At 43.4% G+C, this 17,831-nt stretch overlaps 1 protein-coding gene and 1 long non-coding RNA gene across 3 annotated transcripts in view; one reads left to right on the top strand and one right to left on the bottom strand.

Moving 5' to 3' along the window:
- Nucleotides 1-17,554, bottom strand: part of CCDC122 (coiled-coil domain containing 122) — a 29,423-nt gene extending 11,869 nt beyond the window's left edge. Inside the window, exons 1-3 of one of the 2 annotated variants that reach the window (XM_083171211.1) lie at nt 17,388-17,554; nt 9,336-9,445; nt 3,035-3,433 (exon numbers count right to left, since the gene is read on the bottom strand). In XM_083171211.1, coding sequence (XP_083027337.1) covers nt 3,035-3,433; nt 9,336-9,443 — 507 coding nt within the window. In that variant the 5' untranslated portion in view covers nt 9,444-9,445; nt 17,388-17,554. Of the gene's footprint in view, nt 1-3,034; nt 3,434-9,335; nt 9,446-12,822; nt 12,880-17,387 lie in introns of those variants that run through there. The other variant, XM_083171210.1, reaches the window with a different exon arrangement.
- Nucleotides 1-17,831, top strand: part of LOC146059088 (uncharacterized) — a 102,633-nt gene that overhangs the window by 55,066 nt on the left and 29,736 nt on the right. The window lies entirely within an intron of this gene.

Raw genomic sequence — 17,831 nt, 5'->3', positions numbered from 1 at the left:
GGCCCACTCTAAACTTTATTTAATTTGGCATTCGGGCATTGAGGGCTGCTTGGAGTACAGTGGCATTAAATCCAAAGAGGGTGCAGGGATCTCAAAGTGTCTGATAAAATTTGCTGTTTATTAACTACACATCACAATGCAATCATCACTGCTTATATAGGAAGATATTTCAGACAGTTATTTGCCAGTGTAGTATAATAAGCACATGAAACTATACAATCTGTTACTGCTGGAATATATTTATGGAAATAACTTACTTCCTATAACCTTACCTTTTCCCTTGTGCCTTAAACAGCATAATATAAGTGTATTGGGTTACAATATACCAGGTCTGCAGTCTGCACACAAGAAAATGGTAGGATCTTGCTGGCTATATTTAAGTGCAACCACAAAATTGCTCAAAGAGCAAAACAGGGAGGTCAGAAAAAGGAAGCATCTGCTGTATGGGATTCCATTCCAGACACCGTGCAGTCACTACAAAGTCAGGTGTTTAGTCAAAACTCAACATCCTTCAGTAAAATCAGACTATCACAATCTAAACCAAATTACAGACTGTGGAAAAATAACAGGGGTTCCCAATCTTTTTCTAATCACGGCACCCTAGAGTATCACCCCTAGGCCCCAAAAAATATATATCAAGTTAAGTAGGTTGTGTTTATATGTGCTTCTTAGGTTCAGTTATGTGGTAAAGGGCAGGATTTGATTCTGATTGTACACATTTTATGATTGGCAGCCACCAGCACTGGTCTTGTCCAGAAATAATTGATCATAAATAATTTGAATTGGTCCTGGACGACCAACCCGAGGCACCCCTGCAAGTGTCTCGAGGCACCCCAGGGAGCCTAGGCGCACAGTTTGGGAACCACTGGTCTAACCTTTTAAAAAATAATGTAAGATGCAATTCTTTTATGTTTTTAATTTAAAATAAAAGCAGTATTATGAGGGCAGTATTCAATGAGAATAGTCGGCATGTGCAGCAAATCCTTTTTAGGATTTGCTGCACAATCACCGTGTTCTGGAGGGCTGGAGCATTCGCTGCCAGCCCTCCCTGTCACCATATTTAATGCTGCAGGGGTTCGCTGCCCCTAACGGAGATTCTTAACCCCTGCAGCGAATGCCGCAGGGAGCTGGCGGACGGCGGCAGGCAGGGAGATGGAAGCCTCCCTGCCTGCGCCGGACAGTGTGGGGCAGAAGCAGGGCTCCCGGAGACACAGGCAGCACAAGCTGCCCCCCGTGAGAGCTAGCAGGGGACCGGGTAGTGAGATGCTAGCACTGCTCCCGATCGTGCATATGTAATGATCGGGAGCAGTGAATATATGAATATCTAATGAGCGGCTCTCGGCTCCCGCCCCCTGCGGCTGTTATGTGTAAAATAAATAAATAATTTTTAAATTAAATATATATTCATGTGCTGTAAGCACATGAATAAAAATAGCATGCCCAATTCACATAATAAAAGTTCAGATTTTTTTACACCAAATTTACACAGTGACAAATAGCGAAAATCACTTAGAAAGCAATTCGCCATCTGATCATTGAATACACTCACGGCTAATCACATTGAAAAACCCATTGAAAAACCACAGCAAATTGCGGTGACTATCAGACGGCGAATTGTCCATCATTCACTGTTCGCCGTCGGCGAATATTGCACTTTGAATAGGGTGAATCACTTTTACGGTAAAATGATTCACCTTACAGCACAAAAATAGCACACATTCGCCGTAGAACATGGCGAATCAGACTCATTAAATACTGCCCTGAGTCTGACTGCATGTCCTGTAGAGTCTGTGAATCATATGTATACAGGCAGACAATGATGTCAGTCACTCATATGCATAAGACAAAAGCAAGGTGATAAACTTGTCTGATTTCACAGCACTGTATATTCCGTGGCTTCAGCAGTACGATGGTGGGTTTTCCATTCCTTTATCGGAAAAGGTGTACGCTGGGTACACAATAGACAATTATTTTGGCTGAGTTGCCAGCAGCAAATCATAACAATAAATGGTCCACATCATCCAGCTTGTGTGCACTATTGCGTGATCCAGAAAGTAATTTGTGGTGTCTTGTGTGTCCCACATGCTGCTCAATCTGGGGATGTTGTTAACAATGTTTAGCACATGGTACAGTGTGTAGGCACTACCTTCATTTATACCTGCTATATCGTTTACAACCAAACAATAAACAACGCACAATGGGCCTAATTCCCGTTTGATCGCTCTGCTCATGCATATATTCTCATATGCGCATGTGCAGGGCTTCTGAGCAGACACCTTCAGTGATTTGCACAGTCGCCGGGGCGTTTGCACAGGGGGGGGGGGGCGGGATGGAGGCGGGCAGGAGGCTGTGGCATGGGGACACCCAGCATTTCTTGGGCGTGCCTACAAAAATGGTAGGTGCGCCCAGGAAACCGCTGGGCATCTCCATGCAAACGCAGGCATGATGAAGCCTGCCAAGGACCGGCAGCTGACACCGCATGATGTCAGCTCCCGCCCCAAATTTTTATGCTAAACATTCATTTGCAATGTGGCAAGGATATTGGCATGACAGCAGGGGGCGTTAGATGGCTCGCTAAGCAGTGAATTTATACTGTTTAGGGAGTCAACCTGAATCAGGCCCAATATATAATTTGGTCGTTTGTAATATTGCACAATGTGTATGTACAATATAATTTGTCCAGGACATGGGTCTTCAAACTGTGGCCCACCAGATGTTGTGAAACTACAAATCCCAGCATGCCATGCCTTGCCACAGTTTTGCTATAAGGGAGTGTTAAAACTGTGGCAAGGTATGCTGGGATTTGTAGTTTCACAACATCTGGAGGGCTACAGTTTGAAGACCCATGGTCCAGGAGTTGAACTGCAATCATTTACAACATTTCTTCATTTGCCCGTCATCTAGTGTATACTCAGCTTCAAAGTTCAAAGTTAAGATGTGCAGTTCAGTTCTCCAGATATTTTGTCTGTAAAGAATGTAATCCAACATTACAGAGGTGTGATATTATGGCCCAATTAATATCTTTATTACTAACCTGCACTTGTTTTACTGCAGCACTGCCTGGATTATGCATGTCAAGGATCATTTCCTCCTTCTGCCTCTGTAGAAGTTGGATTGTGTCTCTTTTTTTAATAAGTTCAATCATATATGGTAAATTATTTTCCACCACTGTAAATTGATGGCAATTTTCAGCAATTCTCTTTCTGTAGCCATTATTACTTGATACAATAGATTCAAAATCTTCTTTCTGAGTATCCAAGTCTAGTTTAAGCCTGATGTTCTCTGCATGAATTGAGTAGATTTGGTTTTCCAAGATTTCACATTGATGCGTTAAATTTTCTATTGCGCCTTCGTCTTCAGAAAGCTTTTTGTCAACTTCTTTTGCTTCCAATAGAACAGACTTCAGTTCTCTTTCAAGCTCATAAAGTTCTGTCTAAAGTGATAAGAAATTTCATAAGTAGTAGTAGTAGTACGTTTATTTATAAGGCGCCGCAAAGGGTCCGCAGCGCCGTACATAGCAAACAAAAAACAAATGACAAGGTAACGTACAGGGTGTGTTGAAAAATACAGTATAAATAGGGGTATAGCTGGTAGAAATAAAATCAGCATCAGTTCAGAAGTAGGTGTCAAAATTGTCGAGGAGACTGAAGATGAAGTAGAGGAAGGGAAGAACAGGACAGGAGGACAGGTGAGGTAAAGAGGTAGGGTGAGTGCGTGAGGCAGGAGGACCCTACTCATAAGAGTTAACATACTAAAAATAGGTGGGTGGACGAACGAAAAACAGGATAAGTAGGAACGGAGGGGAACGGAGGCAGGATAGGCATAAGATCATTAAATATTAGTCACATACAAATCTAAGTAGTGATCTTTTTTTATCTTCACCTTAATTCTTAATTGGAGCATCCTAATTACAAATAGATGGCTCATGTGATGAGCAGTTCTAAATTCAGCACAGATGGTGTAATGGTTAGCATTACGGACTCACAGGAATGAGGTCACGGGTTTGATTCCCACCATGGTTCTAACTGTGCAGAGTTTGTATATTCTCCCCGTACTTGCGTGGGTTTCCTCTGGGTACTCTGGTTTCCTCCCACAATCCAAAAATATTCTGGTACAGTAGGTCAATTGGCTCCCAAAACAATTAACCCTAGAATGTCTGTGTTTTTGTGTATATGTGGTCGGGAATATAGATTGTAAGCTCCACTGGGGCAGGGACTGATGTGAATGTTCAAATATTCTCTGTAAAGCTCTGTGGAATATTTGTGCGGTATATAAATAACATAATAATAGTAAAAAATCCTCAGAACCAGCAAATGCAAAGTAAAATTATTCTCCCAATTTATATACATTCAATTATTAATAAGCAAAAATAAAAAATAAAAAATTCCACAAAATATTTGCCTGATTTTAAATTTATATAGTGTATTTTGGAATGTTCACTAGTGGAATTTAGCCTAAAGTGTCCCTACTCCTATTCCAAATATTCCACACAGCAAGATTAATTAATTATCATTATCCCAGCTATTAGCCCAAAGTAAATGATGGGAAATTCATGTTTAGAAACACAGATCAGTGTCACATTCTGCAGAAAGGCAAAGTATACACAAGAACTGAATCAATGGAACTCAGCAGAACACTACATTTTGGGATCAGTTTCAATTTTGACATACATATATTTTTCTTTACAATTAATATCAGGTAGGTTGGGGTAAAAGGTATAAATTATAGTATTCACATTTGTCAGACTGGTAAATATTCAGATTATGCAGCATCTTGTAAAATACTAGTAAAGCTCGCATTTAAAATGATAATTTTTGCATGCAGTAGACATACAGCAATTCTGACTGCCACAAAATACAGAGGAGGAAAGTTTAATTAAAAAATATATAGAGATATTTAAGGGTTTAGCAAGTATTTTATGTCCAGTGGATAAGCAAGTCATGTAAGTGGTAAAATTACCAAAATTAGGGCATGTAAATTAAGAGATCACAAATCACTTCTCAGGTACTCTCTGGTGATGCATGAATAACAATAATTAAAAAGCAAGCAGCACAGATTGCGGCTTTAACTTATCCATCTGGATTTTTCCTTCTTCAACAGACAGCTTAATCTTCGTACAAAGAAAGACTTTCACCATATGTTTTATGGAATTAACATTTCAAACGAGCTTATTGCATGGTTTACACTCAACACTGTACGGATTGTGCTGCCAAAATCAGACCTGCTTAAATATTAAGATGTACAAAACAGTATACAGTGGTGATAAGTGAAGTCACACCCTATTTTATAAGATAGGGCCTGATTTAGAGGATGGCTGCTATTACACCATACCAGCAGCCCTTTAGGCCAATCCTAATGCATACTTTTGGGAACCTCTCAGTGGAACCATGGACACACAGCACTTTTACAGAACCTGGTTCTCTCTTGGTTACCCTAGGCAACACAGCCTCAGGCACAACTCACTGGCTGTATCTACTAAGGCAGTAAATTCGCGACCACCTTACATAAGTGTTTTCCAGAATAGGGAAGGTCGCATAGTCGGATGTACCATGGTATAGGAAACCGGGTAAACTGGTCCCAAACTAGCAACACTAATGTTTATTGGTTCAACTCTTTTTTGTCAAGTTTGCCTCACATGCCCTGGTTCAGCACATTCATAGCATTTTATGGGGTTTTCTTTATGCACCAAGGCTGGTCCCATTAAAAGGAGGCAAGCACCAGCGAGGTGACAGCTTTACTGTTTGTGGGGTCTTCGGCTCCTTTTTAGGGGTTCTAGCCATATTATTTACAGCGCACCAAAGCGTTTCGTCAGTAGATTACTTTGTCCGGAAGTCATCTTCTGACGAAACGCGTTGGTGGGGTCCTTTGATGATGTTGACTCTGTGACGCTGTGATCGTCTTTTGGTCTGTCTGGTCCCGGCCGTGAGTCTCAGCCGCTGACTTGGAGTTTGCATAAAAGTGTGGATGTCTGATGAACTCTGTCTGGGTTAATATACCATTGCTTACCGTCTATCTTAAACTTACATGTATGTGACCTTATTACATAGTAAAGTGCTGTTTACTTTTATACTCACATCGTGCGCTTTCTGTTTTTTTTTTCCTGCATGTACTTCTCCGTGAGGTCTTGGTGAACCTCACTCCAGAATTCAGCTGCACTGCATGGTTTACCACTATAGGGATGGACTTTTACCACAAGGAATTACTTGCGCAATTACTGGACTCTTTGTATGTGTGTGTATCAGTGACGTGCGGTGAGGACAGTGGTTGGTGAGGCACTGGCAGCAGAATGACTTGGTGCAGGGGAGGAGTTGATTGTATAAAGTGTGGCGAGCAGGTCCTACAAACATCAAGGGTGCCATAGCAGCTGCATATCCTGCACCTGCCACTGCGCTCAAACTCCATATACACATAATGCACCGTACACTTATGCCCCACATGATTAATGCCCATATACACATAATGCACCATACACATATTACCCACATGATTAATGCCCACACATAATGCACCGTACACATATGCCCCACATGATTAATGCCCATATACACATAATGCACCATACACATATTCCCCACATGATTAATGCCCACACATAATGCACAGTACACATATGCCCCACATGATTAATGCCCATATACACACAATGCACCGTACACATATGCCCCACGTGATTAATGCCCACACATAATGCACCATACACATATTCCCCACATGATTAATGCCCACACATAATGCACAGTACACATATGCCCCACATGATTAATGCCCATATACACACAATGCACCGTACACATATGCCCCACATGATTAATGCCCATATACACACAATGCACCGTACACATATGCCCCACATGATTAATGCCCATATACACATAATGCACCGTACACATATGCCCCACATGATTAATGCCCACACATAATGCACAGTACACATTTGCCCCACATGATTAATGCCCACACATAATGCACAGTACACATATGCCCCACATGATTAATGCCTACACATAATGCACCGTACACTTATGCCCCACATGATTAATGCCCATATACACATAATGCGCCGTACACATATGCCACACATGATTAATGCCCACACATAATGCACAGTACACTTATGCCCCACATGATTAATGCCCACACATAATGCACCATACACTTATGCCCACACATGATTAATGCCCATACATAATGGACAGTACACTTATGCCCCACATGATTAATGCCCACACATAATGCACCATACACTTATGCCCACACATGATTAATGCCCATACATAATGGACAGTACACTTATGCCCCACATGATTAATGCCCACACATAATGCACAGTACACTCATGCCCCACATGATTAATGCCCACACATAATGCACAGTACACTTATGCCCCAAATGATTAAATGCCCACACATAATGCACCTTACATCTATCCACACTGACTGCTCCCGGGCTCTCACTCAGCAGCAGCGGGGATCAAACTTGCAGACATGGGGCGCCTGGCACCTGCATCCCCTCAGCTACTGCCTCCCCGCCTCTTAGTCTCCCGTATGCCTTGTCCCTGCCCTGGGGCTACCACTTACCCTCAGGCTCCGGGCATGGCGTCTACGGGGTTGAGAGCGTGGACGGAGCTGGGGTGCAGAGATCCGGCCGGAGAGGAAGGTGCATGCAAAGTCTATCGCGCACCCGCCGGGAAGGAGCCGGTGTGTCCGTCTGTGCAGCCGCCGGGTAGGGAAGGAGAGGGGGGGGGGGCGGGGAGCGGTGCGGGGTCGGTAGGGTGCAGCCGCCGGGTAGGGAAGGAGAGGGTCGGTGGGGTCGGTAGGGTGCAACCGCTGGGTAGGGAAGGAGAGGGGTGGGGTGGGGTCCCTAGGGTGCAGAGAGGGTCTTGGTCCCGAAGTGTGGGGAAGGCTGGGGAGGGGGGGTGCGGTGCGGAGGGAGCAGCTGGATTTCTTCTGCTGCGCTGACTGGCAGCAGAGTGACACCAATCATAGCGGTGCCTCAGTGACAGGGGCGTGATCTAATATAGGCAGAAAGCACCCCCTGTCACTGAGGCACCGCTATAGGTGCCGCCTATACAGGTTTTTTTAATGGGATTTTTCAGCCTGCTCCTTGGCCCCGCCCCCTGCCCGCCTCCTCCTCTGGAACCTTAACATTGATAGCCGGCGGCACTGCTCCCAGTGCCTCCGAAATCAATTTAAAAAAGAAAAGCATGGTGTAAAAATGAATAGGATGATATAAAGCATATACTTATGACACATAATATGTGTCATAAGTATTTTCTTTATATTATTTTATTATGTTTGTCATTAATGACAGGGGAGGCACTGCCTCCCCTGCCTCCCCTGACTGCACGTCCCTGGTGTGTATATATATATATATATATATATATATGTGTGTGTGTATACATACACACATGCAAGACTCCCACTGACTGGCCTGTGCTTGTGAGGGCTGGGGTTCGGCTTCATGATTCTTCAAGGTGAGTCATGCACTATCCATTGACCTCTGCAGGTTGCCTGCACAGACACAGGGGGAAGTGGGACCAGGAATGGGAGGAGAGTGAAGGAAAGAGCCTCTCCTCTGAGTCGTCCTGCTTCATACAGCCCAGCAGGGGCCAGTGGCTGCAGCATGTAGTAATGAGTCTGTTTGGCTCAATACTGCTGACACGACTAGCCGCTTCATGACAGCATTTCCCCGCCCAGGGAGGATTCCCCCCTCTATCTCTCCACCGGCGAGGGTGGCAGATGAGCTGGTGGCATGACAGCAATAGCAGTCAGTGGACGAGCCATGCCCATAGCAACATTTCATGAGAAACAGATCTTTATCTTAGTAAATTTCCAGCCAAAGGTGTATACCTATGGGGCAATTTTTACTTATTTTCTAAGAGATCTATGTAGATCCCTTCGCCCCGTGTGTATGCCCCATGGCGATGCATGGTCCCAATCGTCGCCATCGCTCGCCAGTTCTTTAGCACATGCATTTTCATAAAGAACAATGAGTTAGCACAGACACCTATAAACACATTGCTAGGTGTGTATGGGCGATCCAGCCACTGGGAAGCACAAGGAGAATCGCTTAGTATACATTGCTCATTATGTAGGCTATGCAGAAATCACCCCGTGTGTATGGTCTTTTACACTGCAGAAGCTGATTTCAGTTATAACATTATTACATTTATTACATTACAACTGGATTGTCCCCCATGGTTGCAATACTGAAACAGTAATAGATAAAAGTAGATAAATAAATGTCTGTGGAGAGCCACTGCAATACACGAACATTGACTTGTGGACAACAAAATATGCACATTGACATCAATGGTATCTGATGCGGTAACTTACTTGATATTGGCTGAGGATGGTTTTGTTTCTTTCTATTTCAGAGGCTTGGGCTTGTTGTTGCTGCATCACTTCTTTTACAACCGTGCTTAGAGAAGGTGTGGTGTCCATTTCTTGATATAGACCCAAAATAGAATAGAAGTTTAATATGATTGAATAACTGCTCATTGCATAGGCGTGTGATATTATGTGATGCATTTCACACAATGGATTGTACCCAATCCATTCCTTATTCAGTAGGAATGGATTGGGTACAGGATCCTGACAGCCAGGACGCTGGCGGTTACAATACCAACATTGGCATATTTCAGGACTTTGAGCGATGTCTGGATTCCAGCACTGGTCGTCTAATCACCAGCATCTTTAGCTAATACTTGGTGACCAGCGCTCAGGCCCTATCATACATATGGTGTGATATATGGGTACTGTGTGCGTACTGTAACAGACAAGTCTGTGAGCCAGTAGTAAAAATAAAATTGTATTAATTGAAAAAGGTACACAAAATGACTGTACTGGTATGATCTGTGTTGCAGCAGCTGTTGATAGCCGAGGCAGGGCTAAAGGACACAGCGGGCTGATGGCACAGTCACCTGTAGGGTGACAGTCTGGGTGAGGAGGGGGGTGGTGGTGGGTGGGGGCAAATGGGGGGTAAGGGAAGAACAGTCTGGTAGTTCTGGGTTGGGCAGTGCCCAGATAGAAAGGCCCCACAAGGGCAGAAACGCGTTGGGTCACACACGACAGCATCATCCTCCGAGTCTCCTCCCATCCGGGAGTCGAGCCCACCCTGCTCCACCAACCAGCTCACACTTCCGACTACGCGATCCCTGCAGAACCCGGAAGTGCGGCTGTTTGCTGTAGAAGCGGCGTGGATCGACAGCCGGCGTCCTCCCCTGAAACAGACGCCGGAAAAGTCTCCAGGCCGTGGACAACGCCGAAGGACCCTCCAGACGGGAAAAGAACCAGCGGGTATCAGGTACGTGCACGGTGCACCGCCGAGGTGCTTGGGACGCAAGCCTTTGACGACACCCTGTCACCTTCCTTCACCCTGGACTGTCCTCCCCTTCATGGGCATCCAGTGTTACCACCCCTTCATTTCAGTCCAGGACTATCTGGGCACTGCCCAACCCAGAACTACCAGACTGTTCTTCCCTTACCCCCCATTTGCCCCCACCCACCACCACCCCCCTCCTCACCCAGACTGTGCATTTCCCTACAGGTGACTGTGCCATCAGCCCGCTGTGTCCTTTAGCCCTGCCTCGGCTTTCAACAGCTGCTGCAACACAGATCATACCAGTACAGTCATCTTGTGCACCTTTTTCAATAAATACAATTTTATTTTTACTACTGGCTCACAGACTTGTCTGTTACAGTACGCACAGAGTACCCATATATCACACCATATGTATGATAGGGCCTGAGCGCTGGTCACCAAGTATTAGCTATAATTCTCTGAGTTGGGACCCACTCGACACAGCAGCCGGCAAATTTAGGTTTGAGCACCACCATCAACCAATACCAGTACACCAGCATCTTTAGCAATGGGATGCAGAGTACACCCCATAGGAATGATCTTATTCATACACTGTGGGGAGATCTCACAGGTGGCACCTGGAGAATAAAAGTAAGGCCTAATTTATTTGATTATTGCTAACTATCACCTATCACTAAGTTACAGGAAAGGGGGGGGGGGTTAAGTTCTTAAAGTTCTTAAAGTGGTTGCCAGATGGCTTTGCCAATGTAACTTACTGTTGAAGGAACCATTACTTTATGTTCTGTTCTACAGAGCCAGCTGGGCAGCCTAAAGACAACATTTCCATCACACGCCACAAGCCTTAGATCATACATGCCAGTTGTATAACCTTCGTTACATGCCCATAGGCATAATGAATAGTGAGTCCCTGTGTGTATTAGCCTAGGGCACCTGGAACCTTTAATCAGGCCCTGACTTCTTCCTAGAGAATATCTAGGCCCCATTTATAACACTGGATCAACGGTTATTACAGTATACAAGATCGATTCAGTTTAAAAACACATTGTTTCAGCAACAACCTATTGAAATTATTGTCACTGTGGATAGTGTACCTGCAATTGTTAGATCTCCAGAGACTCAGGAATTCAAATTATTTACCAGAAAAGTAACTAAAGGTCCATACACACTGGGTGTTTTTACCCAGCGTGTATGGATAACGATGATGAGGAATATCGCTGGGCTGAAAAATGGTTAGTTTATACACACTAAGCATGTTTTTAGCAATTTTCCCTTCCCCAGGGTGGACAGCTTTGGAAACACTATGGAAAGCCGTCCACTCCCTTGTTCATCTGCTGGTAATACCAGCAGATGAGCGGCCAGGGCATAAATGATGCGGGAGCGTGCTCCATCATTCACCGCTCATCACTGCCTTGTACACACTGGGCGGCTTTCAAGATGAAAGCAACTTAAACGAGTAAACTGGGCGGCTTTCAGCTGAGTCACCCAGTGTGTATGGGCCTTTAGACCTGAACGAATGCATTATATTTTAGATACATATATAACATTCTGTTACAACTTTTTTAATTTATACATTGTTATTTTAATATATGTACTGAAATCCAGCAAAGTTAGGCAAGCATTGCAGATACCATCTGAATCAGGCAACAACAGATCAAAGAAGCATTTTTAACTGCTGTATATGCAAAGAAGAGTATTACTTTGGCTAAAATGATCTCATCAGTCAGCACATTAGTTGATTAAAATGTATTTATTCTTGCTGGTGGGATTTTTCTTCTTAAAAGTGCAGTATGATGTTCCCGCAACATGGAAATCGGAAGATTTCTAAATATATTACTGCAAAGGATTGTTGTGTATGTATAAAAGTAAAATGTTGCATTCACTACATACAGTATACACAGACACAACTGATTGGTGCATTTATATTGGTAATACAGTAGTCTAATCGGAATATTATGTTAGAAGCAAGCTAGTAAAAGCATATCAGATATTTATTATTATTATTATTATTATTATTGTTGTTATTATTATTATTATTATTAAGAATAAGAATTATGTTTGAAATCATTTCAGTGTATTCAATTCAACACAGACATCCTTAAGTTTCTAAGCTCATATCATGTTTCCATACATTATATTACTTACCACAATGTAACAGTATGACAGAGTCAGTGAATAACTGTACATAGAGCATTATCACATAACATGTTCTGACCTTCGTAATTATTATATGGACACCACACAGCAATCTTCAGCGGATTCTATGAAGTTAAGCACTGGATGCACACAGGCTGTACTGACCCACCCATCCCTCCACTTCCCATGTTTAGTTGATTCAAATGCACATGATTTATAAACTTTGTAAGTTCCTGCAATAGCTTCCACTCACTGATGCACAACACATGGAATGTCTCATAAAGCCATGCCCATTTGATGGCCATGCAAGTTAAACACCAATGTGGTAAGATAACGCAGATGTCACCCCATCAGTCTGTACTTTACCTCTTCTACCTGCCCCAGGGGTGGCACCCTCCATACTGAGGAGATAATAAGATGGTGTTTACATGATGTAACTTTATTGATAACAGTAAGGACAAACAGTAAACATTCTACAGTGAGTGTCTGACAGTGTGAGAGGCCCCCACTCTCAAGACTTACCTGTTCCCTCTATAATTTTTTTAATGCCCCTTTCTGAAGAAAATCAAACGTTTGCTCATTTTATGTGGTTTGTTAATTCTTTGTTTTGTATTCTCAGCCCTGTGTTGTTTTAATATGCAAAGGAAAGCATTTACAGTCATTTGGAGAAAAGTGCCATAAAAATAGAACAATGTTGTTGTTGTTGTTGTTATTAGTAGTAGTAGTAGTAGTGTTATCATTCATTCTTGGCTACACTACTGTGAAGAAAGAATTACAGATTGTTATGAAGAGATGAAAAGTGTTAATGAAAATCTGGAGTAAAAGAATATCGGTTGCATTTATACTTGCCTATTCTTGAAAGAGCATGTTAGGGAGATTGTGAAGGTAACACCTATGAACATAGACATGTACTGCTACATCTAAAAGGGCATGTCCTAAAATTGCATACATCCAAATGTAGATGAGTCCCAAAGCAGTAAGTAAGATCTACTATACTTGTGTTTTACACAGACATGCCTACCCTCCCGCATTCAGCGGTAAGCTCCCGATTTCTACATCAGCCTCCCATACCTCCCAACTTTGGGAATATGAGAATAGGGACACTCGCGCGGCGAAGCCACATTAGCGCCCGAAAAGGGGGCGTGGTGTATGTAAATGAGGGTGCGGTTTATGCAAATTAAGCAGAGTCCCCATTTTCGGTTGCGAATAGATGCTGTGCGCATTCGCACAGCGTCTATTCTGTCAGATTGGGGAGGACTCCCAACTTGCCCCCCCCCCCCGCAGCGGGACACTGCCGGCCGTAGTTCTAAAAGGGTGAGTTTTTTGGAACAATTGGAGTTTCATGAAGGGATGCGGGAACGTCCCCAAAAATCGGGACGTTCCCACGTTTAGCGGGACAGTTGGGAGGTATGGCCTCCCGCTGCACCACAAACCTACTGGCACCTCCCTCTCTCTATTCCAATCTAGACTGCGCATGCATGTGTCCGGAACTGCCAGGGAGCGATGCCTGCACATTAACATCACAGCCAGCCACCGCACGGCTGTGGGTATCGGTGGCCGAGCTGTTGTCACGATGAGGAAGTCTGTGGCTCGGAAAAAGCAGGAGAGTCAGCAGCAGCCAGGGCTTGCCTGAGGTTGGAGCTGCCCTCCACACGCCATGCATCAACCCTGCTCTCCCTGCACCTGTCACTGACGGCCCTATGCTGCTTAACTCCCCCCACCACACTGCCTGCTTCAACCACACTGCAGGGTCCCTACACTCTCCTTGATGGAGCAACACAGCCAGGTGAGTGCTATGTGTATGGGTGCAGGATGACTGACCGTCAGTCGGGATTCTGACATTTTACATCGACTATTAAAACCCCGACAGACGGGCAGCGGCTATTCTCCATCGTGGGGGTCCACGACCCCCATAGAGGGAGAACAGAATAGGTGTCGAGCCACTGTGCCAGCAGCATGGCGAGAGCAGCGAGCCCGCAAGGGGTTTCATTGCGATCGGCCTGATGTCTGAGTCCAGCAGTCGGGATTCTAACATCAGGCTAAAGGTTGACAGTGTGCTATACCACACCTATGTGTACTGGGGAGTGGGGCTGTAATATGGGGTGTTCAGCGGGGGAGCGTTTACCTGTTCACTATGCTGCAATTACACGCAGCCTAGCGATCAGGTCTGAATAAGGGCCTATGATGCTGTGTGTACTACGTGTAATACTTGGAAGAGGGCTGAATGCTGTGTTACACTAACACACTTGATGATTCGCTACATGAGCAATATCCTCAAGTATGTTATCATGAGCACTTGTCGCTCGTTGTGTACACACTGGGCAATATTACATTATATATTATGAATGATATCACTCAGAAGGACCAAAATGACTGATATTGTTCATTATATTGGCATGTGTGTACGCACCATCAAATGTAATGCACTAAGGTGCTGTGTGTGGATGCTGTACAATACCTATATTCTTATTTTTTTTTCTTTTTTGCTGCTTTTAGTACTATAGCATACCTCCAAACTGTCCCAATTATAGAGACGACACCCACAGAGCAGGAAAATGGCACCCATCTCTGTTTGTTTTTTGTCCCCAAATATAACAGCTGCATAATGTGGGTAATGTGAAATCAAGGAGATTGACCACTATTGGTCAACATGCATTATGTCACCATTAACAATATGTTGACACAATCAAAAGGTTCACTCCTTTATGGTCGACATATGTGACATATATGTTCACAATATTTTTAAAAAATTGCATTTTTTCATAGTATATATTCCACATCAATTATGATTTGGAAGAGAAAGTGTTCCTTGCCCTAAGCCAGTGGTTCCCAAACTGTGTGCTTAGGCACCCTAGGGTGCCTCGGGACCCTTGCAGGGGTACCTCGGGTTGGTGGGTTCAGAAGCAAAGCAAATGAATTATAGTCATTGTAAAGGTCCCTATACACTAGTCCTGAGGACAAGTGTGACCTAATTTCCTATGAGCTCCCCGTCCTCCGTCAGGATCGGGTGAAATCTGCCGAAATTGGATAAGTGTAATAGCACCTTAATAGGCAAAACCAGTGTCAATGATAATTTATGTGAATAAACATAAGTGAATCCTGTCCCTTTCCACATAATTAAACCTAAGGATGACATATAAACACAGTTTATTTAATTAAATATTGTTTTATAAATTTCTCAATAAGAAACTTTTTATCATTGGGGCACCGTGAATAAAAATGTGATACTCTGAGGTGCTGTGATTCAAAACGTTGTATGAACCACTGCCCTAAGCAATGCGAGCAAGTATAGCCATATGAGGGGACATGGGGACATATAAATAAACGTACTACTACTACTACTACATGGTCCATGTGCTCAATTCTACAAATTGACACCAAAAAATGTGATTTTTTTTTCCCTGTGTTGACCTTTTCACTGTTGACCAATAGTGGTCGATCTAATAATCTACACCGCTGTGGACTAACAGGGCTCAGCAATCTTTGTAGTCCAGATGAGGGGGAAGCTAGGACCATAACCTCTGGAGAGACACAAGGTTGATTACTAAAACAATGTGGGAAGGGACAGGTAATGCAGAAGAGGTATTTCTTGCTTCTGTTAAGCCGTGTATACACGGCAGCGATAGGGGCTTATGTAGCTGGGAATATGGTCGCTGGCGACCATATTGCTAGTGATGGGAGTAAATCGCCGTGTGCGCGCTCCCGTTTTCAGCCCCGTTCTAATCGCTGGTCGCAGGAGCTTGCTGCGACAAGCTGATTACCTCTGCGGCACCGCCGGCAGGGGTTTCTTTTCATCAGCGACAATCTCTGGTCGCCCATGAAAAGGGGGCATTGAGCTATATGTCGCTTGCTGATATATCGCCCTGCAATCTATTGCCGGGCGATATATCGCCCCGTGTGTACGCACCCTTACACTATAATTGCTATTGTACTACCTTGATCTCTCTCCACTCAGCATAAACTCACTAACTACTGTACAGTAATGCGTATAACAATGCAAATGAATTACAGTACATTCTGTAGAAAACATTCGTTTTTCAATCCACAAAAACATGTAATTTTCACACCAGAGGAAATAGGGTCTCACCCTATCATTTTATTAAAGTGCATTTGTATCTTTCAGCAGAATAGTACATTTGGCAGAGAAGTACATTTCTATACTCATATATAATTTCACTGTACCTAAAAGATGGTTACATGATCATTCCAAAAAAGTGGGGGAGATTTATCAAAGAGAGATAGTGGAGTGGAGAAATGGCCCAATTAGCTTCTAATTGATAGAGTCATCAGGTTGTCAATCTTGGAACTTCTGATCATGTTTATGTAGCATATTTATCAATTACAGGTAGGATTAATAATACATTTCTTCAATATTCATGGCAATATTCATGCAAATATTTTCTGGATCAAGCTTCAATAGTATTAAAATGGAGAGTGATAAACAAGCAGCCAATTAGCTTCTACGTGTCATTTTCAAACCCAGCATGTGACATGGCAGTTAGCTGATTGGTTGATTGTTTATCACTCTCCATTTTATCACTTTTTGAAGCTTGATACATCTGGTCCTATGTGCCTGCTTGTTATTCATTCATGTAAGTTGTAGTCTTGCCCTGTGTGATCACACCATGAACCCTCTGGATGGCCACACCACCTGGCATCCTATTACGTGGATCACCATCTTCGATATCACTTAAGGATTCTTATGGCGCTACTCCATCACAAGACACAATTGAGGTAAATAGATGTTGCCATTTTCATTACTTTTCATGTAGTTCTGCTAATTACCAATTGATACATTGCACCTTTTATTTCTGTCACAGTTCACAAAAACTAGCATTACAGTTTGTGCAGAGCCAGGTTAAGAAAAGCAGCGGGGCTGGAAGTCTCACAATAACAGACATTTTGAAAAAAACACTTTTATACCGACTTACTGTCCCCAACGTGTTCATTTTACAAATGGAAATACAGAGAAATTGGGTCCTGTTTCTTGCAGTTTGTATTTGGATGAAGGCACAATGCTGCCAGTTGCCAGAGTTTTCTAATTACATTCTCAGCAACCTCTGCGCCCTGTTGATACTCGGTCCCCGCTATGGCTTCAGCCTCAGTTCACCCTGCTGAGCAAATCAATAGTGTGCAGTCAGCTTGATTGCGAAAATCCTGCCTTTATTTGTTTTATTACTTGACCAGTGAAATTAAATTAACCAATTGATTAAAGTTTCCTCTCCCTTTCACTCTGAGATGTATTGGAATGACTACATTTTGTCTAACCTATTGTATAGGTTTTGTGTACTGTTGCTTTAGTTTATGTTTGTGATAATCCTTCACCAGTTTATAATACATCTTTTTTCATGTACAAATGTTTACCTCTGTAAGGA

The sequence above is a fragment of the Crinia signifera genome, chromosome 2 (genome assembly GCF_055691185.1).
Source record: "Crinia signifera chromosome 2, ASM5569118v1, whole genome shotgun sequence".
NCBI lineage: Eukaryota > Metazoa > Chordata > Amphibia > Anura > Myobatrachidae > Crinia > Crinia signifera.
This window is presented reverse-complemented; position numbering and strand designations above follow the sequence as displayed.